Source organism: Lepidochelys kempii, chromosome 11 (assembly GCF_965140285.1).
Source record: "Lepidochelys kempii isolate rLepKem1 chromosome 11, rLepKem1.hap1, whole genome shotgun sequence".
Lineage (NCBI taxonomy): Eukaryota > Metazoa > Chordata > Testudines > Cheloniidae > Lepidochelys > Lepidochelys kempii.
In genome coordinates, this window is record NC_136390.1 from 45,313,116 (window position 1) to 45,339,491 (window position 26,376).

At 38.5% G+C, this 26,376-nt stretch overlaps 1 protein-coding gene across 1 annotated transcript in view; it reads right to left on the bottom strand.

The window, feature by feature from the left end:
* Positions 1–26,376, bottom strand: part of TTN (titin) — a 468,698-nt gene that overhangs the window by 279,148 nt on the left and 163,174 nt on the right. Inside the window, exons 30-54 of the mRNA XM_078847988.1 lie at positions 23,746–23,949; positions 22,523–22,810; positions 20,898–20,986; positions 20,575–20,819; positions 18,007–18,312; positions 17,634–17,781; positions 17,024–17,140; positions 15,274–15,411; positions 13,848–13,985; positions 13,249–13,386; positions 11,279–11,545; positions 11,024–11,149; positions 9,701–9,979; positions 9,319–9,384; positions 8,585–8,843; positions 7,541–7,601; positions 7,214–7,423; positions 6,265–6,407; positions 4,974–5,179; positions 4,597–4,827; positions 3,755–3,999; positions 2,868–3,091; positions 2,601–2,765; positions 2,332–2,500; positions 48–1,738 (exon numbers count right to left, since the gene is read on the bottom strand). Of these exons, the coding sequence (XP_078704114.1) occupies positions 48–1,738; positions 2,332–2,500; positions 2,601–2,765; positions 2,868–3,091; positions 3,755–3,999; positions 4,597–4,827; positions 4,974–5,179; positions 6,265–6,407; positions 7,214–7,423; positions 7,541–7,601; positions 8,585–8,843; positions 9,319–9,384; positions 9,701–9,979; positions 11,024–11,149; positions 11,279–11,545; positions 13,249–13,386; positions 13,848–13,985; positions 15,274–15,411; positions 17,024–17,140; positions 17,634–17,781; positions 18,007–18,312; positions 20,575–20,819; positions 20,898–20,986; positions 22,523–22,810; positions 23,746–23,949 (6,153 nt within the window). The remainder of the gene's footprint in view (positions 1–47; positions 1,739–2,331; positions 2,501–2,600; positions 2,766–2,867; positions 3,092–3,754; positions 4,000–4,596; positions 4,828–4,973; positions 5,180–6,264; positions 6,408–7,213; positions 7,424–7,540; positions 7,602–8,584; positions 8,844–9,318; positions 9,385–9,700; positions 9,980–11,023; positions 11,150–11,278; positions 11,546–13,248; positions 13,387–13,847; positions 13,986–15,273; positions 15,412–17,023; positions 17,141–17,633; positions 17,782–18,006; positions 18,313–20,574; positions 20,820–20,897; positions 20,987–22,522; positions 22,811–23,745; positions 23,950–26,376) is intronic.

Consider the following 26,376-nt stretch of genomic DNA (forward strand, 5'->3'; position numbering starts at 1 on the left):
CACATTTTGTTAATGAACAGGATACATTAAAGGGATTTACACATTACCTTGTACTAGCAAGAAAGCATGGCTTGAAGTTTCACCAGCTATATTGATTGCTTTCACCATGATGCTGGCAGAGTCCTCAGCTGTTACATCCCTGATGACCAATTCACAAACATTATCTTCAGGCCAGTACCAATATATCCGATCAGACCGGTCAATCTGTATACCATTTCTGAACCATTGGCATTCAGGGTCTGGTTTCCCTACTACTCTAACACGGAAATGTGCATCACTACCTTGGGCTACTGTCCGGCTTTGAATTCGTTCAAGTATCTTAGGAGCCTCCATACTTGGACTAAGCTCAAGCCTCTCTGGTTTGATAGCTGGAATGGTGAGTTCGCCTTCAGCAAGAAGCACTTTCTTCTCTTCCTCAGTTAAGTCTTTGGTCCAGTGAAGAAGTTCCTCTTTTGTCTTTTTAAGCATTTCTTCATATGATTCATCTTTTTTACGAGACTTAAGCTCCACAGCAGTAATGGCTTCATAATAGCCCTCCTCTGTCCTACGCTTGAATTTACTACGCAGCTCTTCAGTCTCTTCCGTTAGCTTCTCGTGAGTAATTCTTTCAGCCCTTTTTAGCTTCACCACCTCTTTGGTAGTTGTCTCAGCAGGCTTGTCTACCTTTTGTACTGAAAAGAGAAGTTTGCCAGGCTCTGTTGCTGCTGGCTCGTGCCTGGGTTCGGGTGCCCGGCGAAGGACAGACCTGAAATCTTCCCTCTGCTGGATCTCAAGTTTCACTTTGTGTTCCGTTACTCCCTCTGGATTTTCTGCCATAACCTTCACTTCACCTGTATCGTATGATTTGCAGTCCACGATGTCCAGGTAGTAGATACCATCATAGCGGAGTCTAAATCTTTTGCTTTTACGAATGAGCTGCCCGTTGAGATACCAATTGACTTTGGGCTGTGGATAGCCAGTGACACGGCAGCGGAACCGCGCAGTTTCACCCTCCAGAACTCTTGCAGGCTCAGGGACCAAAACAATTTCTGGCGTTTGCTTCTCTTTTTGATCCTCTGTTACTCCAGCAAGGGCTCCCTCATGGGCCATTCTTTCCATCTCTTCAATTCGCTGTAGTCCCTTCCTGCCTTCTGGCAACTGAGTTTCTTCCACAAGGCTTTTCTCATCTTTTACTATAAGGGTAGCCGATGTGTGGTCAGTACCGTATTTGTTACTTGCCCTGCAAGTGATCACTCCACTGTCTCTAGGATAGGCTACTCCATAATCCAGACTGCAGTATCCAAATTCATTAATCATACGTAGTCTATTGGCTGCCTCCAGGGGCTTGCCATCATGTAGCCAGTCGACCACCATAGTGGGGTCACCAATTGGTGTCAGTCTGCAGTCAAAATGAGCTGGTCCAAAGCGCTTGAGCCTTAATGAAGTGAGTTTCTTCTTAAAGAATGGCTTTTGTTGTTTTTCTTTGTCATAAAGGTCTCCCTCCTCCCATTGCTCTTGACCATAACGCAAATGGAGAGGCTCAAGCTCAGGTGCTGCAATCTCCTTTGCTCTGTATGTTCCCCTTGGAATGATTAATTTCCTTTCTGGTTCAGGTTCTGCAAACTCCACTTCAACATTTACCTTGCACCGTGTAGTGTCGCGCCCCGCTTTATTGATGGCAGTAGCGGTATACCATGCAGCATCATGCTTGACAGTGGACTCAATTTTAAGTGCAGCTTCTCCTTTAGTTCCCTCAATTCTGAAATATTAAAAAAAAATTTACATTATTTTCTCACATATCTCCTTCACAATTAGGTCCCATCCCTATAACCTTTAAGCAGGCAAACTTCTGGTGGAATCAAAAATAATACTTAATCATGGTAGTGCCTAACGACCAACCAAGAATGTGGCCTCATTGTGCAAGGCACCGTATAAACACAAAGTAGCAATCTTTAGTGGTCTTGAAATCAGTACAAATTTCATCTACTAGAGGACTGCAGATACAGAAAGCTAATGGAGGTTCTTTTACAATTTGGTTTTAAGTTTTATTGAAACTTACATAATAAACATGTACAGAAACATGCAAAAGGCAGGCCTGAGCCTGTAAGTTATTGCACACTTTTAGGGCCAGATCCAATCCCCATTGAAGTCAGTGGAAAAACTCCCATAGTCTTCAAAGGCCATGGGATCAGGCCCCTAGTTCCCATTGTTCCCACTCTCAATTCTCATCTACTACATTTTTGAGGAGTTGGAGACACTCAGCAAATACTAGGAGGCACTTAGTACCTTGCAGGACCAGGCTTATTGAAATCTTTACTGTTTTTACCCATTATCTTTTTAGGAAGCACTTACTTGATCTTTGGGTATTTATGAGGTACAATGATATCACTGTTCTTCAACCATACAATATCAGGATTAGGGTTACCAGTAGCTTTCACTGACATTTTCAGTTTAGTACCCTCCTTGACACTAACATTCTTCAGCCTTTCTACAAAATGTGGTTTCACTAGATGTTCTTGAGCTGAAAGAGCAAGAAAAAAGTGGTCCGACACAGAAATTGAAATAACTGTTTCTATACATAATAATGATGGAGTTTTTTCCAAAATGTGCAGAGTAAATACCTTCCACTGTCAAGGTCATAGAGATCGTAGTTTTGCCTGCCCTGTTCTGAGCAACGACAGTCCATTCACCAGAATCATCAGGACTAGCATGGACAATGATCATTGACTGTGTGCCATCTTCTTTAACTACTATTTTATGAGTATAGTCATTAACAACTTGTTGACCTGCAGAAATAGACAATTTTGTTTACACCCAGTACTGTTTCCTAACATGGAAAATACTATATTTTTTCTAAATAATTATATTATGAAAATAAATTGAGATACCATTATGAAACCAGTATGTTTCTGGCATGGGTCTGCCAACTACTTTTAGGTCAAATCTCGCTGTCTGCCCCTCTGCACATTTAAAGGAACTAGGTTTCAACACAAAAACTGGCTTATACAATCTCTCCAGTTGTCCTTCATCAGTTTCATCTAGTCTGCGAGCAGGAGAACGAGACGGAGAACTACGGGCTGGAGAACGACTTGGGGAACGGGGAGAAAGAGACCTGAGGGAGGGACAAAAAAGCTGTGCTGTAGCAATGACTCCTAGAACCAGGCTAAAGCAATACATAATTCATCTCCTGTGCCTAGTATTTTAAAACAGGTTAAAATCAATTTACCTAGGGGAAAAGGTGAGGTAAAATTATTATTTGTATTTTGTTTCCTGTTGTCTAATCAATATGAAGAATCTGTGCAATGTCAAATAATATTACAGTTCTCTATACTTACAGAAATATGTATTTTTCACATACACACAGAGTATCTATCTATAACTGGATGAGTTCTCTGACCACTGAAATGTAGCAATCTCTGTGGTGGAAAGCAAAAGCTGTTTAACAGTGCAGCGCACAATAGGTAAAATCCCAAGTGAGGAGCAATACATTCTCTAAATTGAGAGGACTAAACCAATACCTTGTTTACACCTATCATCTAGAAGGTGATACCTTCAGAATCACATTGCCCTGTAGCAATGGGGATTTGGTTCATAGTGAGCCACAGAACAGAGTGCCACTTACTGAATCAACATCAGTACTTCCAACAGCATGGAGGTATGCCAGGACTGATGGTCTAAACTTGTTTAGCTTGGATTACATGATGGGATCACTGGACACTGTTTATTTGTAGTGGACTGGAACGAACACAAGACTTGCATATTACCCTGTACTTACCGATATCTTTTCATAACATCTGGTGCTGGCATATAACCTGGAGCTCCAACTGGTGCAACAGGTTCAATGTATAGCTTTGCAGAGCAAATAGCATTTCCTTTAACATTGCTGGCAAAGACTGTATAAATTCCTTCATCTTCAGGCAACACAACAGGTAAATGTAGACTAGCGCTGCCATCTTGCAGAACTTCCATGTGGTAGCGCTCTCCATGCTTAATGCGTTTACCATCCTTGTACCACGCAATCTGCACAAATAGTAAAAAGTAGAGTGAACCCTCATGGAGATTTGAATACAGTATTGTGTACCCATGTATGTTACTTAAAACTCTGCTAGGTCTTTCCCACTACTTTTCAACTATTGCATGGCCATAACCAACATGTAGTTGGCAAACAATTTTACTTGAAATAAGTAAGAGTAAAAAACAGCTTTTTGCAGATATGAAAATCAGTATCCAATATAAAATTCAGCATTATGATACATAAAGAATGAAACAGAAACAAGCCAGATTCACTACTATATGACCGCTTCTCTGTGACGCATGAGTAGTGCAATACTTTGCCATAGCGTATTGGTGAATCTAGCACATTTCCTTATCCAGGACTATTGTACAAATCTACAAAATGGAAACTCAGCTTGATGGGAGAACAAAGGACTGAAAAATGTACATTGTTTTTGGAATTTGTGGTTTTCTAGCTGAGTAGGATAAAGAAGGGGTTCTCTGGCAGTGAGCTACCACATCCAGTAAGTTTCCACATATAGAAGCAGGCCTGTTTCATAGGTAGATATAATTAAAAACAATATCTGTATGGTTTATATTATACATTTATAGATGTTGGTATACCTTGGGTAATGGATATCCAGTCATTTTACAATGGAAAGTAACAGCCATTCCCTCAAAGATTCTATAATTCTTTAATCTTAAATCAAATCCTGCTTCAACTGTTTCAGATTCAGGAATATCAACCACCATCTCTTCTCTGTCTTCCTCCAAGAGTTCTTCTAGGGTGGTCTTAATAATTCTGTATTCAATTTCTTTGATAAGTCTTTCTTCAAAGGAAGAAATGTGGAATTCCTATACAAAAAGAAAACAGCTTTGTGATAGATTTTGTAGAACAGACTTTACAGAGTTTGTAGAATAACTGACTTCTTACATTTGTGAAAATAAATAAAAAGACTTGAACTGCTTCCATCACAATTTAAAATGACTGAAATACTTACGTGTTCATCTACAAAAGTCCGGATCTGCACAGTGTCTTTTGCCATTTTCTTCCTAATTAGAGCTTGTTCTTTTTCATATTCTTTTTCATAGTCAGCATATAAAATAGCTGGGGCTATCTCAGCCACTTTAGGTTCTTGTACATATGCAGTCACCTGAGTTTGGTACATCATTTCTTGTTGCGATTTTATGTAGACCTCATAATCAGCTAGGAGTTAAGCACACATTAATTCTGATAAGTCACTGTCCATTTTTACTGGCATAAATATAGAAATAAGCTGCAGAAGTTATCAGTTAGTAGGTATTATTTTAAACAGCGTTTCAGATGGTTGTGGAACAGGTGCATATCCTGATGCTCTGTGAGAATCATTACAACAGATAGACACTCCGCCCAGTCTTGATTAAAATGTCATAATTTATATGTTCTAGAACAGGTTTTCTTAAGTACGGACCACTTCTAAAGAGAGAGCTCATCAGCTCTCAGCCTCCTAACCATACCTTCACACCTTCTCTCTGGGAACTATTGTACTTGATGAATATCTACATGGATGAATATCTAGTCTAAATTAGTTTCTTTTTCTAAAGCACATATCCCAGCTCCTTAGTTAGTTTCCTTTCCCCAGAACCCCAATGCCAAACTTCAAAGGTCATATACTGTGCAGAGCATTAAGAGCTCTCCAAGAGGAGAGGCTCCTGTAGCTACGCTGAATAGGAGATTCTAAACTCTGCATGAGCCTAAGGTTAAATATTCTCTCCCTCCTGCAGAAATCCTCAGTGCCACAGAAAAGTAGCTGTAGGCACTCTTCCTCCTGCAGAGCTCCCAGTACCTTCTCTTTCTCTGGGGTAAGGAGAGGAGTGTGGAAGGGAGCTAGGCCTTTGTACCATTCCTTACCATGTGCTTCTATAGAAGTGAACACTTTGGGTGAAATCCTGGCCCCACTGCAATCAAAGGGAAGCCAGGATTTCACCCTGTGACCTGCAAGTGGTTCTGTACATCATCGTGGTTTGACAACTGCTATGAAAATGCCCACAGATTCACGACCTCCTTTAAGAGACTCACTTAAAAGAAGAATGCTTCCATTTTGAAACTAGTTAATGGCTCAAAGAAAAAGAAGCTACTGCAATACCTCATCGACCATTGTGACCAGTCGGTTTTTATTATATCAAACAGAGTGGCACCAATTTGCTAATCTTAAAGCAAGTTAAAGAAACTCCAGTCTTATTCTTCCATATTTTTATCACTGACTTTTTTGTTAATCCCTCCTCCCCCATTATCCATGCACCTACATATACCTTCTTCCAGTAAAGAGGCTGATGCAGAAGCTTCTCCATGCTTATTGCGAATAACAATAGTGTATTCTCCGGCGTCATCAGCAAAGGTCATCGAAATTTCAAGTCTGCATTCCCCAGTCTCTTTTTTGTAACTCAGTTTGTGTCTTTAAGAACATAGAAAACACAAATTCTCCATAATTCTGATCAGCAGAACTCTTCACTTATTTACTTTTTGAAAGATCTATGACTATTACTCCTTGAAAAAGCCAATGCTTTGATAATTTTTTAGGCCAATATCAACTCAGTGGAATAGTAGAACAGCATAAGAGAAATAACAATACTGCAACCAGAGCTCAATTATTCCCTATATCTATAATAATAATTGAACTCAGAGACAAAAGGCAGTACTGAAGTTTTGAGGATTCCATTATCATATACAATGTAACCTTCCCAATATCAGAATTTTTATATTCAGGGAGCTTTATGCCTGGAAACATCATTTCCATCATTTTCTATACGTGATTATATCATGATACATTTCAAGAATGCCAGAAACGTACTCAGATGGCTCCTTCACTAAATATTTCCTCAATTCTACAGAACACTGCAGAGAAAATTCAAACCAAAGTCTCTCTCTCTCTATATATATATAAATTAATGTGTATGTCAATTTTTAGTTCAACCTTGTATTTATAATTGCTTTTCTAGCCTTTTAAAATATACATTTTATAACCCACCAGAGCAAACATTGCATCCCATAACAGAGAAGAACAGCCGGATGGGTTCAAATACCTATATGTTCAGAAACTTCGGGCCATATTAATTCCTGATGACACCCCACTGAAATCAGTGGGGTTACACTAGGGATAGATTTAGTCCAAAGCAGATAACTGAATTCTAATGTGTGTCAAATCTATAGAAGTATCATTTGCACATCAGAGAAAGAACAATGTTTAAGTAACTTATATACCTGTAGCCAGTAGTAAGAGGTACCCCAGCTTTTTTCCAGTAGATGTGTGGCTTTGGGTTGCCCCCAATTTGGCACTCAAAAATTACACTTCCACCTTCAACTAACTTCTGAATTATAGGTTTGGTTATAAAAAAAGGAGCTGCAGCTTCTCCAAACACTTCTTCTGCAATAGTGGTATCTACCATTACCACATCTTTTGACTCCATATAGCTGGAAGAAGATTTCAAAGAAGGCAAATGAGCTGATGCAGAAGGAAATCACAAATAAATAAAATGGAAGTAACTAATAATCACAGTACGAGCAGTCTGCTTAGAAAAGTAACATTACCGTTTCTCTTCTGTGACAGCCTTCACAGAAACGGCTTCTCGGCTTTCAATCTCCTCAGAAACTGTAAGAAAAGTATGATAATGTTGATGCCAAAATATTTTAAAAGTGGACAAAGCACCTAAGAGGGAGGGTAGTTTTGCTGGCTGAATTTAAGGGTCAGGTACTTGCACTGGGACAGTGAATCAGGAATCTTAGCTTGCTCATAACTGGCACCCAGGTGACGTGGGATGTCTCCTTCCTGGCCTCTTCAAACCAGCCTAGCTGTATTAGTCATAATCAAATGTTCCTGAGCTATTTAGTACCCTTCACCTTTAATGTTTTTCTCTCTTGCATATTATTGGGCTGTGCCGTTGTTGTTTCTGTGGTATTTGCCAATCTGATAGGACCTATATGGCCACTTGCCCTAGTGGGGCACAGGATGTTGGGTGTGCCGTAATGTTCCTTTGGTATGTGGGTTTTGAATAGTCTTGAATATAGCTCAGTAACAAAGCAAAGTCTCTCTCCCCCTCTCAGATACTTGTGATGATCCTTGAGTATGTTCATAGGGGCCCTTGCCATTTATTCCTTCCATGTAGGATTGCATTTTTAGGACACTTACTAGCGCATGATGGTCTTGACACTGGAGGCTGAAATATTTGTCACTGATAGGAGTAGGGGGACCCCAGAATAGTAGGGAGATGGGGAACATGTCCATATCTTCCTCAAAATAGGCATCAACTGAGCCATTATCTGTACTGATAGGACTAATGTGAAGGGTGGAAAGCCCACGTATCTCTGAGTGAAAACAGGGATGGGGGATGTTGCAGGTAGTGTACAATACTAATGGATAGTCTTTGATTTTTGCCCTAGGCAACACAAATCTTTTATTAGGTGAAGAGACTAGGTGGCAGTTGCTGGCAGGTTTAGCAGCCCTGGAGGCTGCCATGGGTAAATCAAGACACCTGCAGCTGCCAGAAATACTAGCTCTTGGGTATAGAGAAGTTGTAATGAAGCCATTTTGACTAAGCAAACTGTTCGTATTCTTGTTGTGAGAAATCTACTTGCCCTGCACATGTAAGTGGCATGAAGTGCTAACAGTTCCAGCTGCATTGGTAGCAGTGCAAGTAAATCTTCCACTGTCTTCTGCAAAGGCTTCACGAATCACAAGGCGAGCAACTCCTGCTTTGAAGGTAATCTGGAAGTCTATGGAACTCTCAATCTGATAGTCTTCTCTGTACCATGACACAGTCGGGGCTGGATGGCCAGAGATGTAGCACTCCAAAGTGACAGATTCGCCTTCAATAACAGTCATGTTTTTTAGACCCTGTATCACACAAAAGTATTTATACAATGAATATGACTCTTCACTAGTAAATAAATCATTTCAACCGTACAATAAAACAGTCCTGAAACTTACAATTCAGCATCTGTATCAAAATGAGGCACTGATGTGCAGTGCCCCAAATAAATCAGAGAGAAGAGACATTTTCAAACTACAGCTTTTGAAGCTGGAGTTGGGCTGTCTGAATATGTTACTCTTCACAGGGAAAATCTAGAGGGAATTTGATCTTTGTGAGATACTTGTGAGAATTCACTTGTTCAGTTCAGCAAAGATCATTCTGATAGGTCACACAGCTACAGAGACTGGCAACTGACAACAGACATGAGAGATGGTGTCAGAGCTCCAGAGAGCAACTGAATGTATTAAATACATGACAAAAAGGGGGTGAAACAAAGCGTATCTTAAAAGGAATGAAAGGCAAAACAATGTAACCTTTATCTATATTTTCACTACTTACAGAGACTAAGGTTGGTGGGGTAGCAGGGACTTCTGCTGGCTCAGGAACTCTAGCCATTTCTGTTACCTATGACATTTAAAGCAGAGTTACTAAACATCCCACAAAGTGAAGGAAATAAATGGCAGACACACCATAATTGATGTAGGAAAATGTTTCCTTGCAGACAGTGACTGCTGCTTGCTGTGACAAAGTGATGTTAGGATCTTAGAAATGCTTGTGCTACTTGTTTTGCACAACCTACGACAGACAAAGCTCAGCAGGGATATTTTAAAAGAATAAGCTTGTAATGGGGGGGAAGAACTGTAAACACATTGGGTTACTCTCTATTGTTTCTAAGATGTAAGTCAATCAAGATGATTTTGGAATTCACTTAATGACAAACCTTTGCTTCACCTTCTTGCATTAATTCAATGTGTTCTTCCCGTACCACACCACCTGTAATGCTCACACTTATGTCTCTTTTGGTCTCAACATCATAACGGCTCTTATAGGCATCTGCTGCCTCTCCAAAGGGAAATTGTGGAGAGATAACCTTCTCTGCCATCACTCTGGTTTCAGGTGGCTTTACTTGTGGTGATTTCACGGGTCTCGTGATCTTTTGAACAGAAGTTGCTGATAACTCTTTTTCCAGGGTAGCCATAGCAGATCCTGCTATTGAAACCTAACCAATCCAAGAGAAAGAAAGTTACAGTTGTGTTACTCTTATTTTCAAAAGATGCACTATGTATTTCCCAAGCAAGTCAGTATGACAAATTACATAATAGTCTGTTACTTCCTTATTCGCATATTAGATAAGCTACATAAAGACACTTTCAACCCTCCTATGCTGTAAAATAACATAGTTTTTAAAATATATATACTTGTATGCAGACTTAAAGTTGTATATAGCATTTGAAAGTGTTCTATTATATTGTGTTAGAATTATGGTCTTTAAATAGCAACATAGCTCTTAAAGGGAATGTGCTCTGTTGCTTTCTAGGCTTGAACTTAGATTTTCACTAAGGCATCACAGAACTAATTATATGCCAGGAAGTGATTAAAATACCTGAAGAGATTTCAAAGTGCAACCTTTATGCATAATTAAGTTGGATTGTGTCCCTAATTTAAAAAAAAAAAAAGATGAAAAAAACTCCTCAAACAGTAGAAAGGAAAAAATAACATGAAATGAATACAAACACACATGGTTCTTTATGAGGCCATAAAATATAGTTTGGATTAGGGATGTAGAGCATGTTCATTCCTGAACTGGTTTAGTATGCAGTAAAACAACGGCAAAGAAAGAAAAAAAAGTACTGCTACTGAAGTATTTCTTTAATGCGAGAAGTTGAGCACGAATCAGGATTTTTTCCTACCCTTTAAACAGGGTGAAGGTGTATGCCAGGCATGTAGCATTTTATTGTAAATACCACATGTTTTAGCTGCATTCCAAATATATGAAATGGTTGGGGTTTTAAAAAAACCCCAACAAAATCACTTTTTGGCAGGATTTCACAAATAAAGGGCATACATTTATCTGCACTATTATATTTTATTTACTAGGGAATAGGGCAACACAAATCAAAGATAGCACAACATCTTCCCCCACTTGGGAGTAACACAGTATTGTATGGGGAGGGGGAAAGAGGGGCATCAATATAGAAAAAATGAGGTATCAGTTATTTTGACTGAGCTTGCTGTTTGCCCAGCACCCTTCCTCCGCTCTTACCTCATAAGTATGATCTGGTTTAGGAACAGTAATTTTTGAAACTGTAAAATGAGGACTTGCTGTCCGGGGACGTGTGTGTTCCACAAGGGCTGCTTTTTCAGTTCTGGTTTCTTCTGTTCTTTTAATCTACATTAACCAAGAAAATGTTTGGTGAGTATGTTGTGCTAGTCACCAAACTGCAAAATAAAAAGTTTCATTTAAAAAAAAACAAAACAAGACAGCCAGAGAAAGAGTGCAATGTAAACCAAGTCTAACCTGTGTTGATATATGCATTCCCATTTTTTCAGTGGTAGAAACTTTTGTTTCAGAAGGAACATGTACTGGTTTGGTGACAACATGACGTTCGGCTGGCACCTCAACAATGTGACCTGTCATAGTACGCTCTTTATATCCATATTCCAAAGCTGTCTGCTCAGCATAGCCTTCTTCATCATGCTCTAGCTCCCAGGGCTCTCTAACACGTGCCTGATCAACTGCAGCAACAACTGTAGCTACAGCTTCAGCCTTTTTGTAAGCTCCAATCTAAAGATAACATTTACAGAATTCATACAAATACCCATGGTGATGACAAAGATTTGTCTATCTGGCAAATACAGAGTACATACAAGTTAGAGAGAGACAGAAAATGTACATACATTATATAGTATGGAAAATATGCAGACTGTATTTATCCACATGTGCATTTCATAGTCACTCGCTGTAAATATATATTTATACTGAATAGATATGTATACACATTGTGCACATGCATATTTCTACATACAGTACACAATGTGTATTAAATACTTCGCTGGCACATTTGTGACTATGATACGGTATGTATAATATTTAAAAAGCTGTAATTTCTGACAGCTGCACATAATTCTATATCAGACATTACTAAGAGAAATGGTCAAAGTATGTATATGATGTTTGACGTGCAAACACTGCATGGTCCATTTGCACACAATGAGCCTTAGTAAATATACAGCTGTAACTTCAATGCAAGGAAAAGTTGTGCTAATGTATTTTACAAGTTCTTAATAGGGAAGGATAACTGAAAGAGTGTTTTGGTAAAAAGGAAGTGGTGCTTTTGTGCCAGGATGTAATTTGTTTTTAACTTCCTGATCCATAATTGGTTTCACATTTGATGTCAGTACAGTTTGTCCATTATCAAGCTCTGGCTTTGTCAGGAGCAGATATTTGAGTAGTGACTGCTGCTGTTTTTTCAGTATTATAATTTACCTGGATACAGTATATAGTAAAAGAGCATGTGAAAAAATTAACACTTTTAAATAATAAATTGCCTTCTTCACTCAGTTTACATACAGCTTTAAAAATAGTTCACCACGTGAAGTAATATCTCTAAGCTAGGTCAGACAGATTGTCTGCAAAAGTTTGTTTTACTATTGATAAGGCTTTGCACTCTAAGGACTATATTATTCAATGCTAGTGCTAACTTCAAAGGAAGTGCTTATGGCCATAAATTCACACACCAAAGAACTGTGAACTCTGTACACACTGAACCCTTGGTGTGTATTTTATCTGATTTTGCTTTTTCCATTGAAAATTAATCAAAACATTGTGTAAACATACCAGTGATGTTTTCAATTAATTAATTACATTAAGAAAAAAGTGGACCATATCCTGTAGTTCACAATTATGTTACTCTCTCACTGATAATAGGACTCAGCCCTATTACATTAGAATCCTCTTAACTGGCATAGATACCAGTGGAAACAGAAACAAACAATGTTCCCCTTTATCAGTGGCTTATAAGAATATACTGGGTGGAACTGAATTGTTTTAAACGTATGCATTGTACGAAGAACAAAAACAATACAAATCCTGATAAAGTGAGATCAGCTGGTCAATTAACCATAAAATTAAAGGGGAAATAGCCTATATACTAAATGATTTCAGATACAGAAATTTATATAAGCAAACACCAGTTCAGCGTTATCTACTGAGACCAGGCTTTCAAAGACAATCATAGGTGGCTCCAGTTAAAGTGATTTTTTATAAATGGATGGGCCATTAGTTAATTTTCTAGAATTATTGAGATTCATTACACTGAATCTGTTCCTTGTCAAATCACCTCAAGCAAGCAAGCACATTAAGGGGAATGCAGTTGAGTGGATTCTAGTGTACACAAGTAGCTCTTAACTGATGGTGAAGCATAAGGAGGCTCGCAGAGAAAGTTAAGGTGGAACAGTGTATTTCATATCTGCAACAGCTGTATTCACCTGATCACGAATTAGATGCATTTGTTCTTGTTTGGTAGTAATTCCTTCTCTGGTTCTTGGTATTGTTACTGGTTCCTTGGATTTATCAGTGGCAATTACTGTCGGAACTACAGTAATTTTTTCAGCTTCCTTTCTTATCTGATTATTATGGTAGAAACAAAAAAAGTTTCAATTACATATGGTCTTATGAAAAAAAAAAAGCATTGGAATGGGGGAAAGGGTTAAGGTTTTAGATCCCTGTACACTGCAGTCTCCGAGTGACTCTGTATTAGCTAGCTATTGATAGGCATTAGGATGTAACAATACTCATTTAAATAAAATATATTATTTAAAAAAAGTTAAAATGCTCTTTACTGCAAAGAAATCAAAGTCAGTCAAAAGAGAGTTATGGATATCTTATTAATGCCAACTATTAGGAGTGAAGGACAAAGTGGGAAGAACTAGATACTAATTCATAGTTGATACAAGTTTCTAGTTGGAGTAAGTTTTAGAAAAAAAAAACCCTGGAAATATATAGTTAGTATTTGTAGGAGAAGTATTAGTGTGCAAAGGGAGTATCACAGGAGAGTGAATATCACATTTATAACAGTTCTATTCACCTTTTCATCAGTTACTCGTACTTGTTCTTGTTTGGTAGCAACTTCTTCTCTAGTTCTCGATACTCTGACTGGTACTTTAGGTTTATCGGTGGTAATTACTACCTTAGGCACAGAAGGTTTCACAGTTTCCTTTCTTATCTGTTTTTTATGATAAAAAAGTTTCAATTATATTTGTTCTCAAACCAAATTACATGGCTTTTCAGGACAGTGGGACAGGTTGATGGAATGTTATGTAGACAAGACAGTGGCAGAGCTAGGAGTGGAAATTTGGGAGGGTCCCAACTTTTGGGTGGACAGGCAATGACAGATTGTGCTAGCTCAGCTTCTCCCCGACGCCATGCCCTCTTCTTAGTCCTGGTGCCCCCAGACATAGGGCTTCACCTGCCGAGCTGAGCATGTGCATGGGGCGGCTCAGAAAATGGGAAGGCAGAGCTGCCAGAGCGTAGCTTTCTGAAGAGTGGGTGCATCACTCCGTTCTGGATTTCAGGTGTCTGAGTGATGTTCCGGGCTGCTGTGGCAGCACTACACCCCTGCTTAGATTTGAGTGGGCCTGGATGCTAAGTGGGGGACGCTAAGTAGGGTCTGGATGCTAAGCTGAGGCCCACTCAAGCCCACCCATGGCTACACCCCTGTGACAAGGGGAAAGAAAGGAAGATGAAATGCCACTTATAGAGTGGAATGACCATTGTATGTAAGCGAACTTCCATTCCATTTTACACACTTTGCAACTCAGTTAAATTCAGTAGAGTTACACTGTGTGAGAAAGAATCAGGGAAGAATTTGGTCCCCTATTGGTTACATTTAAATGATCATCATTGTATCCTCTGGATATAAACTCCTTTTAGCAGCTGCGTAGAAATGAGTATTACTATGACCTAACATTTACTCTCATTAGTCAGTGGGGATACTCAGTTAAATAAGGGCTACTCAGTGTGAGTAAGGGCTCCAAAATCATCTGATATTAGCTGTGAGACCAATCAGACAGTTTGTGATCCAGCAAAACTTCAGCAAACCTCATTGGCTCAAACCCTTTATGGAAGTCATTATTATTCTGATGGCTAACTGAATAAAAACTCTTTAAAAGGTTCTCTTAAAATCCACCTTCATACATCAAGTAAAGGTCACTAATCATCAAATGAGAATTATGAGCATGTTAGTAATGACAACCACAATACTTAAATAACTGATGTTAAGAGCTCAGTCTTGCAGTTCCTGACTAGTCAGAACTCCTATTAAAGTCAGTGGGAGTTTTGCCTGGAACTGTAACACCGGGCCTCTTTATGGAACAGTTACTTTATAAATGTTTCTATTGTTGGAGCCTGCAGCTCATAAAAAACCAAAGTCAAAGTACATAAGGAGCATTTGATAGAGATTGTTAATGAAAAAGGGTGTATTGGTGAGCTACATCTATAACAGCTGTATTCACCTTTTCATGAGTGATGTGAATTTGCTCTCGTTTTGTAGAAATTTCTTCTCTAGCTCTTGATACTTTTTCTTGTTCTTTGGCTTTATCAGCAGCAATTATTACCTTGGGTATAGGAGCTTTCTCTGGTTCCTTTCTTATCTGATTTTTACAGTAAAAAAGTCTCAATTACATATAATCTCAAATACAAATTACATGACTTTTATATAACATTGGAGAAGAGGCTGGTCTAGTGAAGGGAAAGGAGGTTAAATTTCACTGGAGATCTTTGTAGAAGGAAGTGATTGTGAGTCATTCTGTTTGTACCCTGCAGTCACTGTATACAGGTGAATATCATTGTTTCATGATGCCTACTCTTAGGAAAACTCCAGTGTTTTATATAGATTTTAAAAATTGATTAGACTGGCAACAGCAGCATCTGAACTTCTTTTATGAAATATACAGTGAGAAGAAAAATAAAATAACTTACTCCATAGACTCTGTCATTTTCCTACTAAAAGGCAGTATGTAACAGATACTAGAACAGGAAGAAATTTATCTGCATTACTATCAATGGGGGAAAAGCCATGATTTTGAATGCATATTTTTTGGTAAATTTCACTCTATCCAGGAGGTTTAGATGAAAATACAGAACATGCTCCTCCCCGTGTAATGGCAGTTTTCTGATTTCCATCCCTCAGTATGGTAAAGTTAAATTACTCCTCCCCTTGCCCAGACTATTTCTCACCTTGAACCTTGATATTTCACTCTAGATTCCATCGTCAGGATTAGACTCAACCTTAACTTGGATTTAGACCCACCTACCCTCACAACTAGATTCCTTTTTACCCTCTCAATTTGAAACCTGACCTCAGCACTTGACTGATCTACTTTCTGGAGGAGTAGTTTGGTCTGGATAAGCTGTAAAGGGTGGTGGACTGCAGAAATGTACCATTTCTACGGGAGGGAGGCATAAATTACTCTAACTTGGTATGAAACTCCTGGGGACCATCCAGAAATAGAATGAAGAAAAACCAACAGGCCCTGATCCCGCAAACACTTGCGCATTTGGTTAACTTTGCTCATTTGAATAACCCCACTGACTGTAATAGATCTACTTATGAGTAAGGTTAAGCATATGCGTATTTGCCTGAAGAATCAGGGCTTAAGTTAAAATAAATGTATCTGAAAATTAAAAACAAAACATATGCTGAAAGTTATCTGAAATTCAGTCACCACTATTTTGTTTCACATTGTTTTCAGTGCAGAATGTTCTTCTTAATGTATCTTGCCTCCTATTTGTTAACAGGAAAATGCCACGTGTATGGAATAAGCTCAGAAACAGCCACAGAAAAATGGAAAATCCAAGAAGAGGCGTGTGGGTGGTTTTTTGTTTGTTTGTTTGTTTGTTTTTTTTAAACAAACACGTTTGGGCTATTATCTAGCTATACAACAAATGGTAGGAAAACAATGGCATTTTTCCTGGAAGTCATTTTTTCAAAAATTTCACTTTAATCTATCTATAATATTCATAGACTACTAGCCACAGTAGTATCTAAGTATCTTATGCAAAACGGTCAGTCATCAAGAGAGAATTATGAAAATGCTAGTATTGAAAACCCTGGTGAGCAAGTGAGTTATATAGTGACACTTTGTATTGCTGGGCTTTTCAGTTCATAAGTTACAAAAAGAAAAGGAAAGAAAAATATATACATAGTTTGTCTTTAAAGTAGAGTTCAACTGTGAATATTACATCCGTAACAACTGTATTCACCTTCTCATGAGCGATGTGTACTTCTTGTTTGGTAGCAATTCCTTCTCTAGTTCTTGATATTATTGCCTGTTCTTTGGATTTATCAGTAGTAACTACTACCATAGCTTCCTTTCTTATCTGATTTTTATAGGAGGGGAAAAAACAACAACCTTAAAATACATCTCAACACATAGTAAAGATCAGTTACCAAAAGAAAGTAGTATAAATTAAGGGGAAAATGCTGGGGAATAGTTATTTTAAGCTCAGCTGGGAACATTCAAGTTAAATATTAGGAATTTTTTTGTCAGTATAAGAACAACAATAGGTAATGGAATAAGCTGCCAAGGGACATTATGGGATCACTTTCACTGGAGTTAATAAAAACAAGACATGATACCCATTCCTCAGGAATGGTGTAAGAATAATTAAGTCAATTCAGTCATGATGTGAGGTGATTGATGAGATGACCACGAGCAGTCCCTTACAGTCCAGATGCTTCTGCACCAATAACGCATGCTTATATGAAGCACTTAGTATCTTGTTAATTTTGCACTATGAAATACATGCTTTGTTTGCATGTAGGATCAGGGGGTAAGGAGGAAATTATATAAAAGCTGTGTTTTACTTCTACCTGCTCCTGAACAGGTTGAATGTGTACCGCAGTCATTGCTGTCCTTTTAGAAATCTGCTCTACAGGGCTTGGAACTGGTTCTCTCACTCTAGCCAGGTCAACTGCAGCCACTACAGTAGCAACAGCTGCTGTTTTATCAGCATCCTGTAGGACCAAAATTAGTCACATCAGAAGATATTGTTTTATAGGGTGCATACACAGAATAAGCATATGACAAATACATGCACAGAATATTGCTGTCAAAGGTCAATTTAAACATTTCCAGGGGAACTCCCTAAATAGCTGTTGTAAGCAAGTGTTTACATGCAAACTCTCAAATTACATTTAGCGGCTCTCTCAGCATAAGCAATGTTCTTTCCAAATTTAAAGACTCTTTACCTCTTTAGCACCAGCAGCTATACCAGCAACAGCAACACCAGCAGCAGCACCACTGATGGTCACCTGGTCTTGGACACCATATCTTCCTTCCCATCTTTCTTCTGTCCTTATCTGGGTACCGCTTGTAGTTACTCTAGTTTCCTGCATCCGTGCCTCGGCTGCAGAGACATAACCTTCCAGTTTCCAAGGAGGAACAACCTCAGCAGCAGTGGCTACCGTTGCCTGTGCTTTACGGATCAGCACTGGAGATTTCACAGGCCTAATAGGTGAAGTGGAGAGTCTTCCAGCAGGAGATACTGACCTAATGAATAAACATAATATTACTGGTATTAAATTTAGCATCACCTAATAAAATAACCACACAAGTAACTTCACACAGGATTGACATTCATTTCCTGTTTACGGTACGATCAGTACCTGGACACTGAGCTAAATGAAAAACCAACAAAAACCAAAACAAACCAACTATCCCCTTTCTTGTCCCTCTCCCCCGAGTTGGAAAATTTTGAATTTTTTTGACCAAACTTTACTTATAAACTCCAGGGCTACAAGAAACCAACCTACTAATAGCGATAGGCAGCATGGCAGTTGGGAACACTGGATTTATTTATTTAGAAAAGGAAAGCAAAAGTTCTAGTTGATTTGTTACCTTAAAATTGTGTAAATGGTTAGATTGTATGATCTGCTTACCATTCCTCTATTCTCTTCCTTCCTTCCTATTGTTTGTTACACTCACTTGTTCTCTCATTTGAAATTATGCTCCTCAAACAGTCTTTCTATGTGTTTGTACAGCTCCCAATACAGTGGGGCCCTGATCCTGACTGGGTCTTTTGGATGCTATCACAATGTAAATAATAAATAGGAAAGGAGATCTCATTGTTTTATTATTTATTTACTGAACGCCATCAATGTGCTTGACACTGCAAGAAGAAAAGGACTTGAGGAGCTTTCCTCCTCTTGTAGGTTTGTCCGATCCTTAAATTATTGAAGGATTTTTAATGACTTAATTAGCTTTACAATGAAGACATTAAAGAGAACACCACAATGTATTTCATTCAAGAATGTACATTTAATATAAAAGTACCAGCAATGGTAAGTTCACATTGGGTCAGAGACTATATTCTTTACTCAGATAATGGGAGTTTTGAGAAAGGACTATTGGATCAGGGTCATTGTGTATTAAATTAGGCCCCAATTCTGCAATGAGCCCCACTGAATTCAGTGCAGTGTCATGTGGGGGCACAGAAGTCTGCCTTTGATCCGTTCATTTCAGGATTGGGGCCTAATTTCCTTTTACCAATTACAGTAGCATTAATTGGTGTCTGCTGTTACAGTGATAAACAGACCTTTTAGAAAGACTGACATTTTAAAAATTAATTGAGAGTATTAATATGTAGTTTTAAAGCACTTTCCAAGTTGCTACAACACCACGACTAAATACATCTTTTCCCCCAAGATGAGTTCTGGTATATCAAATTTCTAGCACCATGCAAATGTTTTAACATTGCCACATTCTGAACCATTGCAGCATTAGTGGTGGTCACCAGCAATATACTTTTATTTTTTACATTTATTTTCACATCTAATTTAGATGTAAATGTTATTTTTGAGTCAATAATGTATTTCACGCAGGTCTACCTAGAGGATAACATTTTTAGCGCATTATGCCCTCTAGATGGCACTATTGTATTATCCTTGCATTTACGCAAGTGCTCATAGATTAATTATCCTTGTAAATTATTACATTACTACCAATCCATTGCTCCTTCTTGTATATACAGCAATAGCTTTTTTCACTGTGATGAAATTCACCACAAAGCAGAGCTGCCACAAAGGTTTAAATGGGGCCTCATTCAGCTCAGAGACATTTCGCTTTTCTGGCCCAGTGCTTGGTGCAGTCGGGAGCAGAGGCAGCAGAGCCAGCAGAGCCTAATAACTCTTCATCAGTGCCTCAGTGCAAATGAATTTAGCTCTGCCACACCACAGCTGTGGACCCTGCACTTGAAATCACTCCTTTTCCCTCCTGAGGCCCTACACATATCAGAGCTAAACCCTCATTTCCCCATAACCATGCTCATTTTTCTTGCCTCCACAGCCTTAACTCTGGAATCATTACCCACATGTCCAAATATACCCATGTCCACAGATATATGCAGTCATTTTTCTATTGATCCTTCCATTCTGCATGCAACTCACCAAATGCTCTTTTCTTTTCCCATACAGTAATTACCAAAGGCCAGATTCTGATTGAAATTAATCACGTATAGCTGGAGCAAAAAAAGTGTTACTCCAGCTTTGTGTGGCGGAACACAGTGCAGAATCTGACCCTACACATTTTCTAACAATTTCCTAAACCTATCTCAGAGGATGGAGCATTTGCAGACGGCTGCCAAAAACCTCCTCCTGAACTTTGACAACTATACACAACCAACAGTCAGAACAAGTCCACGTTCTTCCATTCTATGTTGTGCTTTCAGTTCACATCATCACCATTTCATTTTCTCATTTTACTGGTGGGAATGACTCAAAATTCAATATTTCCTTGATAGTTAATATGATTTACCTGACTGGTGATGGTGTTGGTGCTCTAACATGTCTTACAGGTGACAGTGACTGTCTAATGGGAGATGGTGACTGCTGTCGTGCCATTTGTACTTTTGCTGCACTTATTGGTGGAGTTGGTGATTTTGATGTAGGTTTAGGAGGCATTCTTGGAGGTGCCTTGTGTGGGAGCTGTTGTCCTGTGGCACTCTCTATGGACATTTCAATAGTTGTAAGTGATCTGGCATCAAAGTGGGCTTCTATTTTCTATAATGAAAGAAAGAACAATGGTGAGACACTGCAATATCTAAAGTTTTTAACACCATTAGCTTTGAAAAAATGTACCTTTTCAATTCTGGCTTGTCTTGTTTGCGAAATCTGAGCAGTCGAAACAATCGTCTTTGTCTTTTTAGCGGGTACTACTTCTTCCTCGCCTATCAGAAGGTATAAAATGAATAGTCAGGAGAATTATATGTGGTAAAAAAACAATAATAGCTTTTTAGAAGGAACTAAACATGCAATGCCAATTGTATATCAGCATGTGTAAACACCAGAGAAAGAATTAATCAGCCATCTGTTTTTCTTGCAGTATCTATAGGCAAATAATTGTGGAACCAGTTGATATAAGATTAGCCTTTTTGTGTAACTATGTAATTAGGCCAAAAAATTTAAAAGCATATTAATTATACAAGACTTTGAATGCCTGCTTCAGAATCATTCCAATCTGGTGAGCCAAGAAAGATTGTCTTGGCTATAATGGCATTATGAGTATGATTGAAAGGGCTCCATTCAACCCGAAACTGCCTTCATAGCTACTGGGCTCATTCTCATCTGCACTCTCAACAAGAAGTCTACCCTCTCTTGTGAGGGGGTATTGCTTCCAAGAAATGGCTGCATAATGCCAATTACAGCCTTATACAGATGAGCAAACTTCTATTAATCCTTTCCCCATGATTAAAGTCTGTGACCTTACTTCAGCCGTGTATGGCTTGCACAGACTAGAAGGGCTCATATATTTTAGTCTGGTCAGGGCCCTAAGTATATAATGTTGTTGTAGCAGGAATAGTAAAAGCCCTTTATTGTCTTTATTTATTATTTGAATTTTAAACTTTAATGTCTGGGTAGTTTTCAATTTAAAAATATACAGTAAATGAAGTCCAGACTCCTCTACATATGTGTATGTGAGGAATAAGCTGATCAAAAAGGGCAATTCTGCTGTGCCTCATTCTGGGCTACTCCCATATTCTTGGAGTTCACACTCTGCAGATGCGTTGTGAGAACAGAGGCCTGAAGTTAGTGAGCACTGATTTGTGAATGTCAACATGAACATTCTGCCATTCGTTTGCTGTGTGTGTCTCACAAATTCCTCTAGTGAGAGAAAGTTCTGATGGGGCACAGAAATGGGGCCACGTTAATGTTGTTCTTGCAGTATTAGCATATACCCATCTTACTGCAAAAATCAAATTGTGCCTTAATCTGATTTTGCAATGACAAATAATCATTTAGCAAATTAAAAACAGTCCTGTTCCTACTACAGTCAATAAGAGTTTTGCTCACTTAAGAACTGCAGAATGTGGCCCAACAGCAGTAGATAAAAGGCCTTGGATTTAAAATTTAATTTTTAAAAATTCTGCAAGAGCAAAACAAAACAACCTCTCACAAAAAAACAAAACAAAACCAACCAAACAAAAAAAATTACCCTTTTGTAATGCCTATACTGTACTTAGATAATTCAAAGAAGTCCAACTGAGGGAATTGTTTTATGTTGAAAATGTACTTTTTGTTACCAGCCTGGAGCCTTTTATGACATGTTTCAGCTTGGAACGCATTTTTACAACCAGTTTACAAACGCTTGAGAAATGGGTTATTAATGAAATTGCTGATCAACATTAATTGCAGCAGTGCCCTTTATACCACAACAAGAATGTACATGTTCTTATTTTCATGGCTTACAACCTCAACTCCATTACCTTGAACCAGCAATTCGGCTGTTGAAGTAGCTCGTCCCACGCTATTTGTGGCATTTACTGAATAGGTTCCGGAGTCTTCAGGATAAGCTTCTGCAATTATTAAACTGTAGAGGTCTCCTTCTTGTGAAATTTGAAAATCGAGGGAGCTTTGAATTTCTGCTCCATCCCGATAGAACTTCACCACAGGTGTAGGGATTCCAGTCACTCTAACATCAAGTCGAACTTGCTTTCCTTGCCTTATAGTTATGCTCTGTAGACGTTGTGTAAAGTTTGGTGGTGCTGTTTCAGCTACAATTTAATTAGAAAAATTAAAGTTAACTCAGTAAAGACAACTTCATAAGTCCTAAATATTTCCAATTCTAGAAGCATTCACAGCCTTTAAAGTCTTTACAAATACTCTTTATAAATAAACTACGATCTCCTTATTTATCTCCCAGTTGCTATTGATTTAGAAGAGGGCCACCTTGTCTAACATTAAAATAAATTAAGGCCTCCTTCCTGCAAACACATATACATGTTGTTAACTTTACCCACATGAGTAAAGCCCTGATCCAGCAAATGCTTACACACATACTTAACTTCATGTGAGTATTTCCATTGCTGTCAATGGGACTACTCACATGAACAAAGTTGAACATGTGCATAAGAGTTCGCAGAGTCAGGGCCTATATTGGTAAGAAAGGGCCAGATCCATTCTATATTCATGTGAGTACAGTGCTACTGAAGTTAATAAGGACCCTATCCTTCAAACCCTTATTCACAGGAATAATCTTTACTTACATGACTAATTCCATTGAAGTTGGTGGTGCTACTTGTGTGAGTAAAGATTACTCTTGAATAAAGGCTTGTAGTGTTAGGACAGGCATCTGGAAGGACTATACTCGTAAGTGTTTGTACAGTCTGGTTCATAGTTTATACTGCTGAAGACTGTTGTAATAGTAATACTTGAAAATTCACCATGAAGCGATGAAGAATCCTATCTACATCTATAAGGAATCTAAGTATATATTGGAGTTTTTTTGGGGAAAAAAATCTAGCTCGCTTTACTAGTCAGGAATTTAATTTGTTGTTGCTATCTTGTATGGTGTTTCCATCTCATATTTTTGTGTTATTTTTATCCAAGTTTGGAATATATATATGTATAATTTTTATTTTAGCTCCCTCACCTCTGGTGACAAGGGGAAGTGCCAATAGTTTGCTGTCCCTCCTTAACAATACTGTACCTGTGACAAGTAGCTCAACAGTACTAGTTGCTTGCCCAGATCTATTGGTGGCTTGTATGCTGTATCTTCCACTGTTGTCTGCTGTCACGGCGGGGATCACGAGTTTAGCGCGGCCATCGCTAAATGAGATCTGCACGCCGGGCAGAGTTGCAGCGGAGATAACCTGGCCATCCCGAAACCAGCTCACCTCAGGAACTGGGGAACCTACAGAAAGCGGTAGATAAAGAAAGCAATTTCAGCATCACTATAGACCAGGAGCCCCAAAATACTTCTGCTAATTAAAAAATACGTATGGCAGTTTTCAACCATCTGAGGGAATTGTGGCGTGTGCACAGGTCTGCAATTACACCAGTAGCATAAAATCACAACATTCAAGGTATTTCCCTGATGCAGATGTCTTGACAATACATAGGGTTTTAGTGTAATTCACAGGCTGCTAGATTAAGAAATTCCTCAAACAGTGTCCTGTGCCATTTGAAAGCCCTGTTAAGGGAGTTGACGTTAGTCTCATTTAAGAATTATATGAAAGATTGAGAAATTCATGGTGGTCAGCCTTTGATTCATTCACTAGTATAAAAAAAATAAAGTACAGTTTCCTTGTAATGAAATTATATAATCCAAGCATTAGGCAACAAGAAGTAAATTGAAAATGCAGCCTGAATTACAGTATTTCCGCTAATAATGAATTTATTAAATAAGCTACCACTGAAAGTGATTGTAGCAAAAAGTAAAATCAAGAGTTATCTTTATATCTTTCTGGAGAGGATGATGGCAAAGCCTCATAGAAGTGAATGAATGAGGGATTCGTATAAATTAGCAGAGAGCAGCCACATTGGATCAGATATTTTACTGTTCAAATATATTATGTTCTTAGGAGCCAATCCCTCAGGCAAAAACTCCCACTTTCAGTATAGACTCCATGTATAGTCATAATTGGCCTTCAACTTCAAATGGTAATTTAAACATGACAGGGAAAATCCTCTTCCAGTACTCAGACGGCCAAGAGGAATCCTTGTGAAGGGAGAAGAATCCTACTACCCATGTCACAGAGCAGGAGACAAGTGGCTCTGTGGGGCCTATTCCAGCAGAGAGGATTCTTTGTGGTCCCAGGAGACTCCTTTTCTAAGATGGAGGGACCCAACTATCTGTTAAGTGGTGGATCTCCATCCTCACCCATGTCTCTCCATCCACCCCTCCATTTCCCCGAATCCCTTTTATGAACAGCCATGCAGAAGCCCCATAATGTTGGGTTCTATGCATGGCAAGGTTGTGAAGTTATGTATGACCTCTTCCAATAATGCCCAACTGCAGAAGTGGACCAGTTCCATTGTGAAAAGGCCCTTTATAGCCTCAGGAGGCAGCCCTGAGGCTGCACTAGTAGAGTTGCCCTACAGCTGCTACTACAGTCTCAAAAGTCTCTACCTTTGTGTGTGCCAAAGACCCTAAGGCTGCAGAATTCTGCCCCCTAACACTTTCAAATTCTCCCTAAAGAACCCAGTTACTTATTTGAACTCTATATGAGGCCAAGAATATGATGGTATGAGAATACAGGCTGTGAGGGAGAATGCAATCACTCTAGACTTGTTTCAAAAAGTTGCAGATTTTGCTATTTTTCGTGGCCAAAAAAATAAGCTGGAGTTATTTTGTTTTATATTTATATATAAAAATCAAATAATTCAGACATTATATATAAAAGTATGTGACCAGTCTGGGAAAGAGAGAGACTTTTCAAACCAAAAATAGAAACACCACATTTAGGTGCTTATAGTTTCATAGGTGTAGCTAAGCAAATACCAAGGATTAGGGGGTTGCTCAGTTTTCAAGGGACCAGTTTGAGACGCTTTGGGTCTGAGTTTCACAAGCATAGAGCATACCAAGAGTGAAGCCTGTAAATGCAGGCTTGCTGTTGCTCCGTATTTGGAAGGGAATAACCCAAATAAACTAACAGGAGTGCAAGCTAAATCTTTATTAATGAATGCAAAATCCAGATAATACTGTGGAAACAGACACACACACACACAAGCAATTCACAGTATGGTTCACATGTATAATTTAGTTTATTTACTCTAATGTTATAGGCTGCATCCTGTAGTGTTTATTAAGCACACTTTTAGTGCTCTCAGATTAATTGTGCTCTTCTTATTCAATCTAGAATTATATATAATATTTGACTTGTATATAAAATGGCTTTATTCAAAGGTAAAAACAAGGATTGAATTTAATATGCACAATGATTGATAAAAGAGACCACTATCCGGTGACAAAAATAAAGTTACACTGTCCATGATTGAGAAGGTCAGATTCCAGGAAATAAAATCTTCACAATTTGTTGTACGTTAGAAAAACAGAATACTGAATCACTGCCAGAACTGTCAGACCTGATGAGTGGCTTTGGGGAGGGAGGGATGTTCCAGTATCCCACAACATGAATAAGAGCTAAGAAAATATTGGTTCACATAAGGTTTGGGCCTAAAATAAAAGAATGGTACATGCAGTTATAAAACTGATGTGTCTCTTATCAGTATTAAATTAAGTCGCACTCACAAATATTACAGGCTATTATAAATGAAAAGAAAATAGCTGAAATCATCCATTCATCAAGAACTTCAGCATCATAACTGGTTTTAATGA